The sequence below is a fragment of the Eumetopias jubatus genome, unplaced genomic scaffold, assembly GCF_037043125.1.
Source record: "Eumetopias jubatus isolate StellerSeaLion01/CBP00866 unplaced genomic scaffold, mEumJub1_p1.0 scaffold_13, whole genome shotgun sequence".
Classification (NCBI taxonomy): domain Eukaryota; kingdom Metazoa; phylum Chordata; class Mammalia; order Carnivora; family Otariidae; genus Eumetopias; species Eumetopias jubatus.
Window position 1 is genome coordinate 9,840,025 of NW_028274819.1, and position 18,885 is coordinate 9,858,909.

General features: G+C 57.9%; 1 protein-coding gene across 2 annotated transcripts in view; it reads right to left on the minus strand.

Annotated features, from left to right (window-relative positions):
- Positions 1 to 931: 931 nt before the first annotated feature.
- Positions 932 to 18,885, minus strand: part of FADS2 (fatty acid desaturase 2) — a 30,223-nt gene continuing 12,269 nt past the window's right edge. Inside the window, exons 5-12 of one of the 2 annotated variants that reach the window (XM_028117888.2) lie at positions 16,137 to 16,262; positions 9,001 to 9,061; positions 8,534 to 8,610; positions 3,952 to 4,049; positions 3,682 to 3,778; positions 3,332 to 3,411; positions 2,752 to 2,877; positions 932 to 2,400 (exon numbers count right to left, since the gene is read on the minus strand). In XM_028117888.2, the coding sequence (XP_027973689.1) occupies positions 2,349 to 2,400; positions 2,752 to 2,877; positions 3,332 to 3,411; positions 3,682 to 3,778; positions 3,952 to 4,049; positions 8,534 to 8,610; positions 9,001 to 9,061; positions 16,137 to 16,262 (717 nt within the window). In that variant the 3' untranslated portion in view covers positions 932 to 2,348. The remainder of the gene's footprint in view (positions 2,401 to 2,751; positions 2,878 to 3,331; positions 3,412 to 3,681; positions 3,779 to 3,951; positions 4,050 to 8,533; positions 8,611 to 9,000; positions 9,062 to 16,136; positions 16,263 to 18,885) is intronic. The other variant, XM_028117889.2, reaches the window with a different exon arrangement.

The following is an 18,885-nucleotide window of genomic DNA, read 5'->3' on the forward strand; positions in this document are numbered from 1 at the left end:
ACAGTACCAGTGCTCCTGGCACAGCCCTGTGGACTTTGCCCAGGCTTGGCGGTAGGACAGACCCAGGATTCAGTGTCTGCCGCCGCCTGTGAACCTGGCGGCCCTGGGCTGAGACGGCACGGGCATCTCCCCAGGTTGTGGGGACCAAATGAGCCCCTGAGCTGGACCCAGGGGCCACAGGATGGAAGCATAGGTCTCCAGGACTTTCCAAAGCCCCTTCTGAGGGTCTCTTTGCCCCCCCAGCGCTCTGTGCACTGACCAGAAAATTGTGAGCAGACAGCTGGTCCCAGGAGGAACTAGGAACAGAGATGGGGAATGGGGAGGTCAGGAATGTGCTCCTCCTTGTTGCCCTGCAGAGACCTTCCAGAAAGCCTCCTTTGGCTCCAGTGGCCATGTGTGGTTGGGTTTGTGTGAATGCATTTCAGGGAAGGGGAAGGGGAGAGAAGTTCTCTCCTGAGCAGAGGCAGCAAGGGATGGGGGTAGGGTGACTGCAGTTGCGGAGGGGACAGCAAAAAGCCTGCCTTCTACCAGCATGGGTCTCCTCCTCCCTGGTGCCCTGGCTACAAAGCCCCTTCCTCGGTCCCGACAGCCCGCCCAGCATTAACGTGCAATAAATGAGAATAAAATTACTTTTATTTCCAAAAAATGTAGGGGTGGGGAAGTGACATGGTAAAAATTAACATCAGTTCCCTATGGATCCATTCTGTCTCTAGGGAAGGACAACTGTTAGGGCCTGTGTTCTTGGTGTGAGGGCCTCGGGGCGGGGGGGCACGTTGCCATGGCAACCCACAGGTCGGTCACACAAGATGCGACCCCCGCGGCTGGCCAGAGCTGGGGGGTGACAGCCCTCCCCCATAGGCCCCCACTTTGAGCTCCCCTCCCCTGAAGCTAAATACTGGTTAGTGGGTTAGATTTCCGAATGTAGCAGCCCCGGGCCCCTCCCTCCCACTCCCTCCCATCTCCTCCGCTGCCTGGCCTCCAGCCCTCAAACCTCTTGTTGCAGTTTTCACTGGGCCCTCGGCATATCTCTCTCCCAAACCCCCAGATCCTCAGGGTCATCTCTTCTGGCACTGCCTCCCCCTGGGCCCCTGCTGCCCTCTCGACAGCAGCGGCCCCTGCAGCCCCCACAGTCGGGGTCCCTGTGGCCTCTGTGAGTCAGCCCACGGCGGGGCCCGGAGAGGCAGGTGGTAAAAGGTGCTGACAAGGCCCAGCCCTGTTGTCGCTCGCCCTGTCAGAATGTATCTATAACAAAAGGTTAAAAAAAACAGAAGACAGGAGAGAGCAGAAGACAGTGTGAGCACGTCCACACTGGCAGTCCCAGCATGGGGAGGGGCTGTGTGAGGCGCCCTCCTGCAGCTTGAAGGGCTCAAGGCCACTCGGCCAAGCAGCTAGAGACTGGCTGGCGCTGCCTGGCAGGTAACGGAGCACTTCGGAGAAGGGTCCGATCGCTCCAGAATCTTAGGTCTCCCAGCCCCGTCAAACATCTGAAGGGGATGTGGTGGGTGGGGCAGGGCTGAGCCAACAGGCCGGCTGATCCTCTGACCGGGCCATGGCCTTGGCCAAGCCCACCTTCAGGATGGCCGCCTTGGCCCCCAGGTCCCAGGCTGTGGAGCTAGGGAGACATGGCAGATGGTGGGATGGAACAGCACAAGCCTCGGGTCAGAGGGCTCCCCTGGGGCGAGGACACTTGCCTGGGCCCCGAGGTCTGAGCTGGCAGCACTGCAGGCAAAGGGAGCCGGGGTCAGGGCCGGGACCCCGGACATCTGAAGAGAGGGGGTGCCAGCAGGGAGGCCCCGAGCCCCGGTCTCAGTGTGGGCCGGGAGGGGGCCGGGTGCATCAAGCACACATTCCCTAACGCCAAGCACGGGGCCGGGGCCAGGGCCAGTGGGGCCATGTCAGAGGGCGGGGCCAGGCCTGCAGACCAGGGTGCCGTGGTGCCCAGCTAGGACCCCGGGTCCCCCACGGACCTCAGGAGTATCGGAGGAAGACAAGGCGGTGTGAGGCCTAAAGGCCAGGCAGCAAGAGGGGCTGTTACAGGCCGTATCTGTGGACCTCTGGTCTGGCAGAAGTTGGGGGCTGGGACAGAGCACCTCTCTCTGTTCCTGGGGGTGGGAGCTGGGAGAAGGTGAGGGGCCACCTGATAGAGGGTGGTCCCATGAGGGAGGGTGTCAGAGAGAGAAGCAAAGTGAAAGCGGAGAGAAAAACAGGAGAAAGACCGAAAATGGGATCCCCAAGCCAGCATGTACCCCAACCTCGTGGACACCCCTCAGAACAAAAGCCCACCCTTCCCTGTGGCCAGCACTCCCACCTGCTCCCCCTCCCCCGTGGGTGCCCCCAGGGCTGTTGCTTCATTTGTGGAGGTAGGCGTCCAGCCACAGCTCCCCGGACTTCTTCAGACACCTGGGAAGAGGAGGGGGGACCGTCAGGGGAGCCCCAGGGAGAGGGTGGCTGCGGAGGCTGCGCCGGGGGTGCGGTGCTTCTCAGCCCTCAGCGGGGCTGCAGCGTTGCCTGCTCAGGGCGCCCCAGGGAACCCCTTGAGGAAGGACAAAGGGAGGGTCCCCATCCAGCCCAGGGCGAAGCCAGGTCATTCCTAGTAAGGGGGGGTGGCCTGGTGGGGACACTGGGAGGGCTCATCCCCTCTGGTGGCTGTCAGTCCCCAACATGGGCAGTCCCAGCTGCATGCCTCTCGGTCTCTTCCTTGGGCCCCAGGAACCCCGCGCCCCCCCCCCCCCCCCGCCCGCCACCGCTTACCTGATGATGTCCAGCATGGCCCTCAGCAGCGGCTTCTCCTGGTACTTGATGCCGTGCTTGGCGCACAGAGACTTCACCAGTGGTGCGACTTTGTGGAAGTTGTGCCGAGGCATGGTGGGGAAGAGGCTGGGGAGAGCGGAGACAGGGTGAGGGCGCCCCCGCCTCTGCTCACAGCCCGCACAGACAGCAGTGGTCAGGGCCGGGGAGACCCTGTCCACAGCTCTCCCTGTGCGGCCCCCCGCCCCTCCCCAGGAGACCGGTACACAGGGGTTGGGGGCGCTGGGCCTCTTGTTTCCCTGTCCATAAAGGGATCAATCCCCCGGCCCTGCTAGGCTTGCAGGATCAAGGGAGACCTCTGTAATTACAAAGCTTGGGCCACTCGGGAGGGGTGGCTGTCATAGGGCCGTGTGAGCCCCTCCCCCTGACCTCAGTGGGCTGGCTGCAGAGCCACGCTCGGGGCCTGGCCAGGGTGGAGAGGGAGGTAGCCCCCATGTGCTGCCCGTGCCCAGATGGGGCTGGTGACCTCCTCCCTCCCCCGGTGCCACCCACCTTCCCAGCCTGCCCGCCCGCCCGCGCTCACTGGTGCTCGATCTGGAAGTTGAGGTGCCCGCTGAACCAGTCATTGAAAAAGGACTGCTCCACGTTGCAGGTGGCTACCAGCTGAGGAGGGGAGGGGTGAGAGGCCAGGAGAAGGGAGGATGGAAGGCTTCGTCTCCTTTCCACGAGGCCCACCCCTCCCTAACATCCCGCCCCACCTAGAGACCTCGGCCCGCCCCGATTCCCCGCCAGTCCCTCCCAGCAGAAGGCCACAGGCAGCCGCAGGGAAGCCCAGTACAGCCCTGGGCCCACTGAGCAGCCAAGTGCTGGAGGCCGGGGAGATGGACCCACAGGCTCCACAGGGCCCCGGTGACCAGGTCTGGCTGCTCTCACCTGGCTGCTGAACCAGTCTCGGTAGGGCTCATGGTCAATCTCCATGACGAGGTGGTTCATCTGTGTGACCCACACAAACCAGTGGCTCTCCAGGAACCTGGAAGAGAGCACAGCTCAGCGCGGGAGCCACGGCAGTTGCCACGGGGCCCGGCCCTGGGGGGAACAGACGCTCTCCCTCAGCCCCAGACGGCCTGGGCAGGGAGTGGGGAGCTCGGAGCCCTCCCGCACAGGCCCTCCCGTCAAAGCCCTGTCAAGACCAAGCGCGGGTACCTGATGAAGTTGAGGAAAACGACGGCCCCCAGGATGCCATAGAAAGGGACGTAGGTGATGAAGAACCGGGCATAGTAGCTCACAGCCCAGGCCAAGTCCTGCAGAGAGAACGAGATTAGATACCGGACCACCACCCACCCCGGCACCACGTCCTGATCACGGGTGTGATCAGCCCTCCTACGCCCCGCGAGGCAAAGGGGTCCAAGAACCCCCAACAGGCCTCGAGGAAGTTGGGCACCAGGCCCACGGAGGATGTGATGCTTGCTTGCACAGGGTTGGTGACTGTCTTTGTTTCCAGGGAAATGCGGAGTGAGCAGCAGGAGGGGGCTGGGTGCTCTGCTTCAGGGAAACAGGGCAGGGACCAGGAGATGTCAGCCAGGAGCAGCCCTTTCATGGTCCCGGGGATTCTGAAGGTACACAGACCCCACCACCACCACCAACTGCCCTTTGGCCATGTCCTCCTTACCCATCAGCACCTGGGATCTCTTTCCTGGCCAGGCAAAGGTCGATGATACTGTCCATCCTCTCCATATGCCCTCCCACCCCAGCTACCTCTCACATGCTATAGTCGTCCCTCACCCCCGTGCCCAGTTCCCCTCCTGTCCCCTCTTCCCTTCCTGCCCCTCGCTGGGGTGGCCACGGGATCCTGAGCTTGCAGGTCTCTCCTCACCTGGACAAGCGCTTCCCTTGGCTGCCCTGACTGCCCCACCCTCCACGGCGAACCTCCCGGCCAGGTGCTCTGTGGAGGGGGTCCCTCTCTCCCCACCATCTCTCTGCGACCCGAGGCTGCATGCCTCCACTGGGCCATAGCGGGAGCCTCCCGTTGGCCTCCTGCTCTCCCTCGGGTACCATGGCAACCAGAGCCACCTTCTTAGCCCCAAGCAGAACCCGGCTCCCCCCGCTGACTCTGTGTGATTGCAGGTGATGTATTCCGCTGGGCCTCCGTGCCCCCATCTGCAGGCCGGGGAGAGACCTCCCACTGAAGTTGTCCATGGGTTGGCCGTGTATTGCAACAGTGAGTGTGGCCTGCAAGGAAAAGCTCTGAACGACTCTAACCCAGTCCCTTTGCGCTTTGTCGCCATGGAGATCTTCCCCTCGTGGTGGTGACGCTGCCATCCTCAAAGCCCCACTCGCCCTCTTCCCCACTAGGGGATACAGGATGAGATCCGGCCCCTGGGTAGGGTGCATGGGCCCTCCGCATGCCAGCCCACTGACCTGGCCCCGTGCAGCCAGTCTCCCGACCCACGTGCACCCGGCCAGGCCAAGCTCTGTCACACTGCAGGGTCTCTTCCATCTGGGCCTCCTGCCCTCCCCCCTTGTCTGCTTGGCAAACTCATCCTCAAGTCTGCGTGCAGTTAAGCTCCACAAACTCTGTGAATGCCTCCTCTCTATTCGAGGGCGGAGTTGGGTGCTGGGAGCCAAAGGAGGGCCTTCGGGAGCCCTGCGTCTGGAAGGACAGGCTTATAAAGAGATCCCTTCAATACCGTTTGGAAGGTGACAGAAGCAAGGGGAGCATGGGGGTGGTCCTGACATGACGCTCAAATTTACGAAAGGCCTCCATCGGGAGATGGACACGAAATGATGGGAGACCCAGAGCAAGGCCCACAGCCCCAAGGAGGAGATACAGATTCCAGAATGATCTAGGAGGCCTGGGCAGTTGCGTTTGGGGACTGCTTAGTCGTGAGGAATCCAGGCTGGTCCCCGCATGGGTGTCATCAGCTGAGGAGGGGAGCAGAGGGGAGCAGCTGGGAGGTCTGGGGGAAGGGAGAGTCTGGATGGGCGGCAGTGGGCCCCGGGTATGACCTGGGATCCAGCGAGGGGTCTTTAAGGGGGTGGGAGAAGCAAGCATTACAAGTTCTGTTCCTACATTTCATCACATTCAACTTTGTTTCTTTCATGTGTATGTAGTACAGTAGGAAACACATGTATATCCATGGGGCCGATCTTATTTCCTTTTGTGCAGAGCGACCCACGACCCCGGAACCACTGGTTTCAGGGATAGGGTGTGACGCATATGTGGGGGGAATAGAGAGGTGGAGGAGAGCCAGCAGAGGTGGGACTTGGAAGCTGACAGGGAGAATTTTAGGAGAGAGTGGTTTGTGGTGTCGGATGCAGGACCTCCAGGGAGGGAGGCTGAGAAGCATCTCCAGGATATGGTCACCACCAACACTGCCAGGGGGCAAACACCTCCCTCCTTGAGGCTCTCCGAGTGCATCAAGCCCTCTCCTCCACATGACTGGCGTCTGGGCCTGGATAAGCCCTCAGTGTGGGGGGCTGTGCCGTACCTGACACGATGCTCAACAGCATCCCCGGCTGGATGCCCGCCAGATGCCTGATGCCAGTAGCACCCAATCTCCCTTGCGCTGTGACAGTCAAAAAGGTCTCCAGATATTGCCAACTGGCCCAAGAGAATTGCTCCTGTTGAGGACCGCGGCCCCAAGCCAGGGTTGCACTTGGCACCTAAGCTCGCTGTTACCGTAAATCAGAAAAGCACAGCGCAGGCAGGACTCACCTCTGCCCCACGCAGTCACGGACCCCTGGGGGTGGGGGACACCGGATCTTATCTTCCCTGAATCCTCAGCACCGAGCACTGACTGAAGTCAGCTGCTTCAGAGAAGGAGCCTAAGGCTGGAGGCCTGTCCCTCCCACCCAGCTGGAGCCCTACTCCCCAGTAGGGTCAAGGGCAGGGCTGCCCAGGCTCCCCACCACCGAGCGGAGGGCCCCAAAAGACCTGAGGGGCCCTATCAAATTTCCCTGGGTCTGCCATCTGATCCCATCCAGGCACAGTCTTATTTCCTTTCCTGTTGCCCTTATTGAGCCCTTTGTCCCTTGGGGAACAAACACGGTAAAAAGAAAAGTATATATTCAGGCAGGAGTCATCTGCCATAAAGGTTCATTAAATATGCCCAGCAGCACACCACGAAACCCCACACAGCAGGGCTCAAACTCCTCTTCAGCTTGAGTGACTCCTTCCAGGCCCCAGGGAGCCCAGTGGAAGCAGTAGTTACCATAGGCGAGAGATCTGGGCTCAAATTCCCATCGTGCAACTGACCCAGAAAGTCCGTCCCTCCGGCCCGTGTCACTTCACTCATTAAGCCAGGGTCAAATGACATAACGAGGGTGGCCGTGCTGGGACATAGTAAGTACGGATGAAAGGCTCACTTCTGGAAAAATATCATGTCCTGGAAGTGGGTGGTACAGGTTCTACCGACACAGGACTGGCAGAGACTTCCAGAGTCCTGCTGCCTCGCTCACCTCCGCGCCCCCCACCCGGGGCTCCTGGCTCCCAGTCCTGGACATCAGCAGAATCAACAGGCGTGGCCCCTTTGCCCACAGTTTCAATGAGACAGGACAAGGCAGAGGACTTTGAAGCCCTGCGAACGCTATAGAAATATGAGGGACTGTTACTTGAGAGAGACTGGTAGCTGTAGTGGGGGGACAGTACAGGACACGGCCTGGGTTCTAAGGGCCTGACCCACCACTTGGTGTCACCCTGGGCAAGTCCCCAAACTCTCAAGAGTCCCAATACTTTCATTTATGAAACTGGACTAAGAAACAAAAACAAAAACAAAAAACCCGTGAGCCTAAGTGACCCTCCACTTGGTCTCCAGGGCAGGGGGCCCTGTCCCTGACCCTGCGAACCCCGCTTTGCCGCAGACTCTGCCTATTGGTGACTACTCCATCCAGGTCATTCTGATCACCTTCTTATGCCGAATCCCGCCTGCACATGCACATAAAGCCAACGACGGGGGCGTGTACCACACGCACCCTCTCTCTCTCTCTGGACACAGAATCTGGAGCTTCCACCAAGCCTGGTGTTACAGGCTGGGTCGTGTACCCTAAAATGCACATGTTGAAGCCTTCATCCCAGGGCCTCGCATGGCTTTATTTGGAGATAGGGTCATGGCCGATGGGGTCAATAGGGTGGGCTCTAGTTCACTGCGACCGGTGTTCTTAAGAAAGGGGACTCTGGACACAGACACAGATGAATACAGGGACAACGATGCCGAGACCCAGGCAGAAGACCCAGCGCCCAGCAGCCAAGGACACTGGCCCAGACCAGGTCGTGCCTAACTGCCCACAGAAGGACCTACGCGGACAACACCTCGTCTCGGACTTCTGGCCTCCAGAACTCTGATGCCGCATCTGTGCCGTGGAACAGAGCGGCCTTGTTGTGCAGCCTGAGCAAACGAATCCACCTCTCAGCTCAGCCACTGCCCGGCTGCTCTCCCTTTACCACGGGGAGCGTGGTGTGCCCCGGCCCACGGGGTCTCAGGGCTGCGCAGGGACGCGGGGACACGGGAGGCAACGGCCAGAGTGGCGGACAGGCGGGCCCAATTTGGCTCTCATCACGTCGCCTTCAGGAGCTTTCTGAGGCAGCTCTGCAAAGGCCGTGGCCCCCCACTGGCCCCGCGGGGTGTGGGTAGCAGGGGATCGTGTAGGGATGTGGCCTGCCTGGCTCCTGGCAGCGCCAGAGCAGGTGCCTTCCTGAGAGTGACGAGGCCGCCCCCCCCACCTCCCGGGGGCAGGGACCGGGGGCAACGTGCAGGCCCCCGGGGCCCACCTGTACCCCTTGACTCACCACCCAGTCTCGGCGTCTGATCATGGTTGTGATGATCTGGTACTGGAAGTACGTGGGGATGAGCATCGGCGGCCCGACTGCGGGGAGAGCAGGGGTCCTTAGAGGCATCCCGTCCCACCGCACCGGGCTGGTCAGTCAGGGGGAGCCCGGCGAGCGCTGAAGTGGGGGCCCAGCTCCGCAGCTCCCAGGCAGAGGCAGCGACATGTGCCTGAGGAGGGGCTGGGAGCACGTGTCCCCCTCCCCCCCCGCCGCCCCCTTTCCCTACCCAGGGGCCCCCGAGTGTGGGACCCTGGGCCTCTGGGTCCTGTCTGCACCATGTGCCAGGAGCAGCTTACTCGGGATGGATGGCCCTTCCTGCTCAGACAGGCTCAGGGGCGATTCCTGGGTCTAAAGAGGTGGCAGGTGGTTGGGGGGGGGGACAGATGGCCATTCTGGGGTGTGGTTGGAGGGCAGCCCCCAACACTCACTCAGGAAGAAGTACTCGTGCTGGTGGTTGTAAGGCAGGTATTTGAGCTTCTTCTTGCCGTACTGAGGAGAGAGGAAGAGAAGGTGAGCACCTGGCGCCCCGCAGGATCCAGCAGCCCGCACCCCCCCCCCGCCCACTCTGCAGTCACTGTTTCTATCCTGTCAGCCCACACCCTGGGCCCTCAAGGCTGGGCCCCTCCGGCCCTCTGGCCCCTAGCTGCTCCGGCCAACACCGGCCACCACTTCCTCGGCCCCAGCTGAGGGCACCGACCCCGAGCTTTGTCCCATCCAGGCCTCAGCTCACGCCCTCCTCCGCCAGCCCACGAGCCTGGGGCTTTTGAAGCTGAGGCTCAGGGTCAAATCACTGCTCAAGGCCACACGAGAAATGGGCCCAGCTGGGATCTGAACCCAAGAAAGCTGACTCAGAGTCCACATGGCAGGCACCAAATAAATGTTTGTGGAGTGAATGCACAACTGAACAACTCATACGGGGTCCCACCGAGGGAGCTCCTTGGCCAGTCTCCACCCCTTTGAGAGTGAGAAAAGCTCCCGGGGCACGCTGGGGAGCTCCCCAGAGCCCGCAGCAGCCGGGGGAACACAGATAAGGGCCTGGGGAATTGTTAATAGTCACCGGGCTGGGAGCATCTACCTCCCTAGAGCCCCCTGCAACTTTCCAAGGCTAATCACTTCTCCCAGGCAGATAGCTTTTAGTCGAGGATGCTGGCAGGCCAGGGACCCACCCAGGGTACCCTGGTGCCCAGAAAGTCACAGCGAGGAAGGCCGCGTTGGGGCCTGGGCATCCTCACTGCACCAAGCCGCTCAGGCCACGCTGAGCACGAGCCTGTAGGGGAGTCACTGCCCCACGGGGTCCCTGGAGCCCTTCAGTGCTAGGGTCCAGCCTTCTGCAGACCAGCCCACCTTGCTCCTTGGGGACTGAGACCATAAGATGTTGCTCAGAGAGTGACCTCCGCTCTTGCTTTCGGTGCCAAGATCTGCCAAGATCACCGGTACAGGTCACTTAGCCCCTGCACCCCCACCCCATTTGGCACCCAAATCACTGGTGGTTAAGAGGAGCCGATGAGAACACAGACAAAAACACCGGGGGGCTGGCACCTGGGACACTGCCCCTCACTCGCCCTTCCCCAGATCCAGCCCTTTGCAGGTGCTCATTCCTACTTATTGTACTCAGGAGATGGAGACACGTTATGGATGCAGAGACCCCGGATGTTGGCTAAGCCAACGCCGCTGTCTGCAGGTGGGAGCGGAGAGGGTAACGACCGTCAAAATCGCAGGGAGGGCCCACGACGCCTGAAAGTTGGAGCCCTGCATGGGAAAGAAGCCCAGCTTGCCCCCAGGACCGGCGCCTTGGCACCAGCGGCCATGGTCACGGCCCATTTGGCCGAAGCACCACTAGAACCGACCCCTTTGTCCTGTGTGGCCTCCTGTGCCTTGACAGGGGTCTCACTCATCCCCAGAAAGTGTGGCCATTGGCACAAGGACGGTCACTAAGGCCGGGGCTGAGGCTGGCCTTGGAGAGGTCCTAGCCAAGGAGGCTTCAAAGGCAGCCTTGGAAGATTTCTCAGAGGAGGGAGTAGAGAGGCACCCACTCAGTGGCCTGTCGGGGTTCCAGGGAGCATATGGCCCCTGGTTCCTGCTCTAACCTCCTCCCAGAAGCCAGGAAACAGACCCACAGGCCCAGCCTCTGTGTGCAGGCTTCTTGGCCCTGAACAGGAGCCCTCCCTGCCACAGCTCTGCCCATGGGTCATCCCAGGAGGTGGCCCCAGGCCCCATGGACCCTCTCAGGCTGGTTAGACTCCTGGGAAGTGAACACTAAGGGCAGCCCAGACAGGTGGGCGGACCGGAGAGCTCCCATAGAAGGACCCAGGGGCAGCTAAGCTGCTGGGGTGGGGGGGGAGGGGCACCAGGGGATTCATTTGAAGTTGCGTTTCCGTAGTAAGCATGCTGTTCCCATTGATTTATGGTGACCTCTGGGGAGCGACAGGTCCCACACGCTGATGCTCCCCCAGCTGCCCCTGGCCCGTGGGCACTCCTGGCCCCCACGTGGGCCCCTTCAATGCTGCAGACTGTCCTGCAGCAGCTGCCCGGTCCCCGACCTCTCTGTCAGACCCTGGGGGTTCCCGGGCTCAGGGAGGCAGGGCCTCAGGATTCAGACACAATTCAGCATTTGAGCAAATTGCTCCACACACACCCTCCTCTGCCCCGCCATGAGCCGTGGGTCCCCGCCTCATCCAGTGGGGGTCCGATGGGCACTTCCCGGGGCTACTGAGGGACCGGCCGATGAGGCGGGCATCACGGTCCTTCAGGAACAGAACGGCGAGCTGCAGTCCCAGCGACGGGCACGGATGTGTGTGGTGACACACCGAACCGTCACTGCACGTCTGTTCCCAGCTCGGTGACCTCAGGTGGGGCAACTAACTGCAAGGCCACCTGTCAGGGTATGGCTTGCCCACAGCACCCACTTTCCTCGGAAAACCAGAGAGCACAAGCTCACTCTGACGATGCATGACTACCTTGCTGGCTCGGCTCTCTGCCAGTGTCTAGCCCCGTAAGTCATGGGTGCAGGGAGGGCTGGAAGAGGGCTTTAGAACGTACCGAGCTGGGGGGAGGGCTCCAGGCATCTCAATTCATCAGAAAGCTGGAGGGACCCAACAAGCCAGTTCCCTGGGGTCCAGCAGGTGGTGGCCCTGGGCAGGTTCCTGTGGGACCCAGAAGCCCTGGCTGGGAGCAAGACAGCCTGGGTTTGGGTGGTAGCACTGCCTTTTCCTGCTAGAACCTCAAGCAAGTTACTTCACGTCTCTTGGCCTTAGCCCTTCCATCCTTGAAATGGGCGTGATGAGAGCCCCTGCCTCATGGTTAAGCAAAGGTGAAGTGACGTCCTGCGTGCCGGGCCTGGCGCGGTGCTGGGTGCGCGGACTCGGTGAGAGTCTGCCCTCCTCCCCGCACCTCCTCCCGTCCGGGAGAGTCCTCATCACACACAGGGAGAAAGCTCAGATGGCTGTCATAGGTGAGGCTTGGGGAAGACAGAGGGTGCTTTCACTCAGGCAAGGCGGCTTGTTGTGGTTGAGAGATGAAAATGGTAGCAGACCAAGGGCTCCCTTTGACGCATTCCCAAGCGGTGGCTCACAGGGGACGCAAATCAGGGCGGAGGGAGGGGGAGCCCTGCCAACCCTGGTGGCCTGGTTTCCCGGAGGTCCCTGCCCCTTTGCCCAGGCTGGGCTGGCTCTCCTGTGCTCACCCGCTCCACAGACCCCGGGCCAGGCTTGGATCGCAGGCTGAGTGCATGCCAGGGGCATGTGCAGGGGACTTTTCAGCTTTGGAACAAAATGTCTGAGAATGACAAGGGCCTTCCTTGTCCCTTCAGGGTTGGGGGAGGGGAGCTGTCGCAAAGCCCAGTCCCCACCTCTGGGAACCCGCAAACTCCCGGAGAGAAATGAGCTACATGGCCAGGCCGGGCATGCGTAGAATGGCAAGGCCCCGGTCCACGGGCCCTGACAGGAGGGCCCTGGTTGTTCCAAGGGAGGACTGGTCCCTTGGCCGGTTCACAAAGAAGCCTGGAGGGTTGGCTGCAGCCAGGCGGTGGGGCAGGGAGAGCGTCCCAGATAGGTGGAAAGGCAGGATCTCCGGGGAGGAGGTGCAGACACCCGCGGCTTCCGAAAGCCTGCCTCAGTACCACAGGGATAATGGCCTCCCCGTCGCCCTCTGGGATGTGGCAGACACATAAAGGGAGGGGCGAAGCCTGCCGCTGACTTCACCTCTATTTAATGCTGTTCCAGAAGCTCCAGAAGTAAGAGGGTGGAACTATGAGAAAGAGTGCCTTTTATTATTTTCAAGGATATAACTGTCTACCCAGGAAACTCAAAAGAGAACCAACTGAAAGACAACTTAGGATCGCAGAGAGGCCTGGGCAGACGCCAGCTGGACCTAAGCTACCCACCAAGTATCAACAGCTTCCCGGAACATTGGAGAAACACCGATCCCAATAGCCAAAGTAGGAAAGATCCAGGATTGAACCGGAAAAGAAACACCCGCGAGACGTATAAAGAAAAGTATAAAACAGAATTTTAAGAGAAAAAAAAAAGGCTTGAGGAACTGGAGAAACAGGCCTTACTGCAGGATGGAAAGACAGAGTGTGAAGATGGTGACTTTTGCTAAGAGGGCTGCCGGCCAGTGATGAAGGGCCAGGGGTGGGTGGGGGGCCGCCCGAGTCTCGCAGAAGACGCCCCCCCCCCATGAGGCTGACCACCCAGCTCGGGCGCGGGGCTCAAGGGGGCACACTGCCCCACACTGATGGGGCCGTGCATCCTGATGGGGGTGCTGGGGAACCTGGCTGACTCCAGACAAATGAGAAGGATGGACACCAGCCTACCCACAGCACGTGTGGCCAAAGTTAAATACTTCAAAAGTGAAGCCACAAAACACGGAAAATAATACAAATGGAGAACTTTCTTGGAGCGTCTGGCTGGCTCACTTGGTAGAGCACATGACTCTCGATCTCGAGGTTGTGAGTTCGAGCCCCACGATGGGTGTAGAGACTACTTAAAATAAAATCTTAAAAAAAAAAAAAAAAAGAATTTCTAAGCATGAAAGAAATTAAAGGAATCTGCAGGAGGGGGGAGAAAAGTGAATACCTCTTTCTACATAAAACAAACAGAATCCTCCCAGAAGTCATAAATAAGACCAAAAGGCAGAGAACTCATGAGGAAAGGGGTTTCGCTGTTGAGATTCCTCTACTTAATTTCTGCTTAGCTCTTTGGAGCTCGTTTGTTTACCTGGGCCTGGAGATAAGAGGCCTGGCCTCCTTGCTCTGGAGGCCAGAGGCTGGCTCAACAACCCCAAGGCCTGGCCACATGGGGCCAGGTGGGTGGCCCTGGTGTGGTGTGTGATATGTGGGCCTGGCAGGAGACAAGGCCGTGGGACCACTGTTGCCGGGGTCCCTCCCAGGGCCGCAGCATGCTCTCGTGGACACCAGGGCACAGCTCGACCAGGAGCCCAGCAAATATCTGGCCTTTTCCCCCACACAGGTGTTAAGAGTTGAGGATTTCCACAGGGTGGTCTTTCAAATGCTACTAGCAATGGGGTAACCAGGTCTCCGAAACCTCCCACCCGGCCCCGGCCCCAAAGCCGGCACTGAAGAGGTGTCTAGGGAGAGGAGGTGTTGGAAGAGGCTTCACTGGCCATGGCACAGAGCAGAAAGAAGCCTTCCTACCAGCAGAGCTGGTAAGACTAGATTTCTGGTGTTAGGGACACAGAGAACAACTGGCAGGACAGCCACCAGCTCTCCAACAGGAAACCTCAGGCAGAAAGGGAAGCCTTTGATTTCACTCAGCAGAAGGCCCCAAGTTAATCAGCAGCATTATCTGGACACCTCTAATCAAAGCTAGCAAACTGCTTCCTAGAAGAAAGAGGCAAGCAGCATGTACTTTGGAAGGGAATATAATCCCTGCCTGGCTTCCCAAGTACTGAATGTTGGCTAATTTCCTCTGCTATTGGCCATGTTGCAGAAAACCCATGTTTCTGCTCAGATATTCTCTTGGGTGGAACTGAGATGGGAAAGACAGGGTACAAACTAGAACTGGAGGGACACCCTCTCTCCTCTCCTTGTTCCAAGCCTCGGATGCCAACATTGTCAGGAACACACCACTGGTGGGAATCCGGGACCCTGCTCCTTCCTCAATGGGCCTTGCTTGACAGATGCTTACTGAGCCCCTCCTCTGTGCCCGGCCCTGGGATGCTTACGAGCTGTACAAAAGCAACAGGATCTTCTAAACTTGGGCTTACCTCATCACTGAACTTCCAAAAGGCAAAGCATAGGTAGATTTTTTGGTAAATTAAACCCTAACATAAAGGCTGTCCCATGAGGGCTCTACTTTCTAAAAAAAAAAAAAAAAAAGTGTTTAAATGAGGGCATTCTTTAAAGGCACTGGGGGTGATTTTATTAAAAAGAAATTAAGAATTAGCAACAAGTTTCCTATCTTACAAAACAGCATGGGTTACATGATGCTACAGAAATACAACGGAGCACTGCACAGACCCAGGCGAAGGCCAAATCACCTGGACGCCCAGAAAGAGGCCTGTGTTTGGTAAGGCGGCAAGTCGCAGGACAGAATGCCTAAGTTTTAATTTTGGTTTTTAAAATGAGTATGTGCTGGGGCGCCTGGGTGGCTCAGTCGGTTAAGCGTCTGCCTTCAGCCAGGTCATGACCTCAGGGTCCTGGGATCGAGCCCCCGTTGGGCTCCCTGCTCAGCGGGGGGGTCTGCTCCTCCTTCTCACTCGGCCCCTCCCCCCTGCTCATTCTCCCTCTCTCTCTCAAATAAATAAAATCTTTAAAAATAAATAAATACAAAATGAATGTGCATATGAATATGCACATAAAAGAAATCTGGAAGGGTTTACGTACCATGTTTTCATCAGTGGCTACCCTCAGGGGTATGATCTTTGGGGCAAAGGGGCATGATGGAGGTAATAGGAGATTCACTTTGTGATTTTGTGTATTTCTAGTAATATTTAATTGCTTGTCACAGGTAAATTCTATATTTATACTAAAAATTGAACTAACATAAACATAAGGCAGTGTGCTAGAGCAGAAGGAAATGACCTCACTCTCACATCCGGGGCTTCATCCTAGACTAGCCGCTAAATTAGTTCAGGATCCTGAACACATCCCCTCCTTCCCCGGAGCCTCCCTTTGTCACATCTGGTGAAGCAGGTTGGACCAGACTACGCTGAGGTCCCTCTCAGCATCGAGGACTGTGACTCTCCCAATAAGATTTCCTTGAGCTGGTGTTTGGGGACCACACCCGAGCCCCGGACCTGTGCCTGCCTGCTGAACCGGGACCAGAGTTCCCTGGCCCCCAGAAAGAAACAAGCCGGGAAATGTTCTTCCCCAGCCCATGGGAGGGAGAAAGGCCTCTAATGCTGATAAGGAGCTGGTTCATTATTCATACGTGAGGCCATTCCATCGAAATTCCAGCTTGAGCAATTCAGGGCGTCCAGGAAGGGTTTCCAGGTAAACATCAGAGGCAGATGTGTTTGGATGACTATCCAACCTCCAGGATTCCTTCCCTGGTTCCAGCTCAGGTCAAACCCTCCCCACGTCAACACTGACCCTTCATCATACCTCAATGGGCTGCGATTCGCCCAGGACGAGCAGGTGCAGCATGTTCACATCGGGATCCTTGTTGAAGATGTTGGGCTTGGCGTGATGCTGGAAGTGGCGATGGTTCCACCAGTTGGCGGAGGCACCCTGGGTGGGGGGGAATGGGGTGAGCAGCGCCAAGACTCAGAACCAACTTCTCCATCACACCCGGGGCCTCGGGCCCCCGAGCCTCCGAAAGCAGCCCAGCCAGTACTGAGTCCAGAGTGCTGGCCAGCCCTGAGGCCAGGACTTGTGAATGGAGCCAAGCCAGGCCAGCCCTCCATGTTTCCCCATCCCCCACAGCAATGGCGGCGAGGCCAGCTGGTGCCAGAGCGCATGGCGAGCACCTTGGCTGGTGTGGGGTGGCCTCTGCCCTCTGTCAGCACCAGGTGTGAGCCCCCACACCCCTCAGTCTCCGCACGTCCCCCGAGTGCCGTGTTATACAAGGAGAAACACTTCTCTTTCAGGAACGGTAAGAGAGGGTCTCTACTACATGGCCCAGGATTCTACTCCTAGGTGTGTACGCAAGAGAAATGAAAACATGGCCACACAAAATCGTACACCAACATTCTCATTACTCAAAATGACCAACAGGTGGAAACTGTGTGGCCATGCCACAGAAAGGTGGGAAGCACCTGCTACAACGTGGACGAAACTTGAAAACCTCCTGCTGAGTGAACGAAGCCAGACACAAAAGGACCACATATGTGACTCCATCTATAGGAAATGTCCAGACTAGAGAATCTAGAGATGGAAAGGTTAGTGGCTGCCCAGGGTTAGGGCTGGAGACACATGGGAGGGATGAGGGGGTTGGGAGGTGGCAGCTAAGAGGTGTGGGGTTTCTTTTGGGGATGATGAAGATGCTCCCAAGTCGATTGGGATGATGGTTGCATAAATCTGTGAATATTCTATAAGCAGTTGGCAAGAGACAACCCAACAGCCAGATCAGTTGCTGCCCTGAGCCGTGAGGACTCAGTGAGGTCCCACCCGGAAGGCCAAAGGAAGGCTTAATAAGCCATCGCTAACAGGAACAGGGACGAGCTCCCAGGTTCTAACATGAAAATATAAAACCATGATTCTAGGAGACAGGAAGCATTGCCTGAGTCTTTATTTCAAAGTCACAAAGATCTGTCTCACCAACTCAAGCTCTCGACACAGTTTGGAGGCATGTCTCTCCCCAGAGTTGCCCTGTGGCACGTAGAAGGAAATGGGACCCTTCCGACTCTTCACTCTTTACTGGTGAACTACTGCTGGATCAATCAACCCTTGGGCCCAGGGTCTGGCCATCCACAAAAAGAACTAACTGCTAAAACAAACACTTTACTTGGAAGATCCTTTTAGCACAAACAAGGTCTCTGGACACGGAGAGGCCTGGGCAGGCACAGGTGTGGCCCTTGCCTGTAGCACGTGGGTCTCAAAACCCATCAAAGCGGGGGAAAAAAAATGTCAGTGAGTGAGGGCTCGGAGGCCTGAGGACTCAGCTGACACATTCACCTTTCTAGCCGGAAGGAACCCCACTCCTGGGAAAGGTCACATGGAAAGTCCCCAACACAAAGAAACTGAGGAGCAAGTCATGTTAAGAGTGGGCAGATATTTAGAATACACCGATCCAGGGATGTTTGTGGAATAATAAATGAAGGAAGGAAAGAGAGATGAGCTGTGAACGCCCCGGGGATGAGTCAGCGAAGGGAGGCCGTTTTGCTCTCTCTGGACAGAGCTAGTCCTCCGGGGGGGTTCTCTTCCATTCTTCACTAGGCAGAGCCCTACTTGGTCTTCCCACCCAGAAGCCCGGCCTGCCCTGGGATGAGGAGCAGCCCTGGGGATGAAGCGGTGATCCAGAGGCAAGCCCTTGGCCTGGCAAGGGAGAGTAGGGCACCCCAGCACCCTGAGATGGGGCCGGGAAAGACAAGCAAACCTGGGGGAGGAGAGGGGGCCAGGCAGAGTGAGAGTGAGCGGTGCCTTCCTGACAGAGGGAAGAGGCCGGGCGAGGGCCTCAGGGGCCGGGGAAGGGGCAGTGTGGACTGCTCCAGAAGCCAAAGGCCCCTTGGTTGAGCCGAAGACCCAGGATCGCAGCCAAAATCCTGAGCTAAACCCTATCAGACCCTGAGGGAAATCGAAAAATGTGTACTCCTGGCTTGAATGGTCACAAAGGCATCAACAACGTTTTCCGAATCGACTTTTTGGTTGGTCTCATTTTCAAATGAGAGAATTGCCAAGTTGGATGACTTTTCTCCACCAAGTGACAATCTTAATTTAAAAATTAAAAAAAAAATTTTTTTTTAGGGTGGGAGGGGCAGGGGGAGAGGGAGAGAGAGAGACTCTTAAGCCGACTCCCCACCCAGCACGGAGCCCGACACAGGACTCAATCTCCCGACCCTGAGCTCATGACCCGAGCTGAAACCAAGAGTCGGACGCTTAACCGACTGAGCCACCCAGGCGCCCCTTAAATAATTTTTAACTAACTTAAACCAAAGTAAAATAATAATAAATTCTGTTATGGTACAAATAATATGCTTTCCCTTAATGTTGGGACCTTTAATACGTCCAAGTTCCCAACTCTTAAATATTTCTCAACTACTTTAATGTTCTGAGGAAAAAGACCAACTAACCATTAAAAAAAGAATACATACAAACACGCATATAGGGTCACAGATTTTTTCCTTTTGCCTCAGGTTCCAATATGGCCCAGCACAGTCCTGATCTTTATTTAAAATGTTGCTATTTTGTTCAC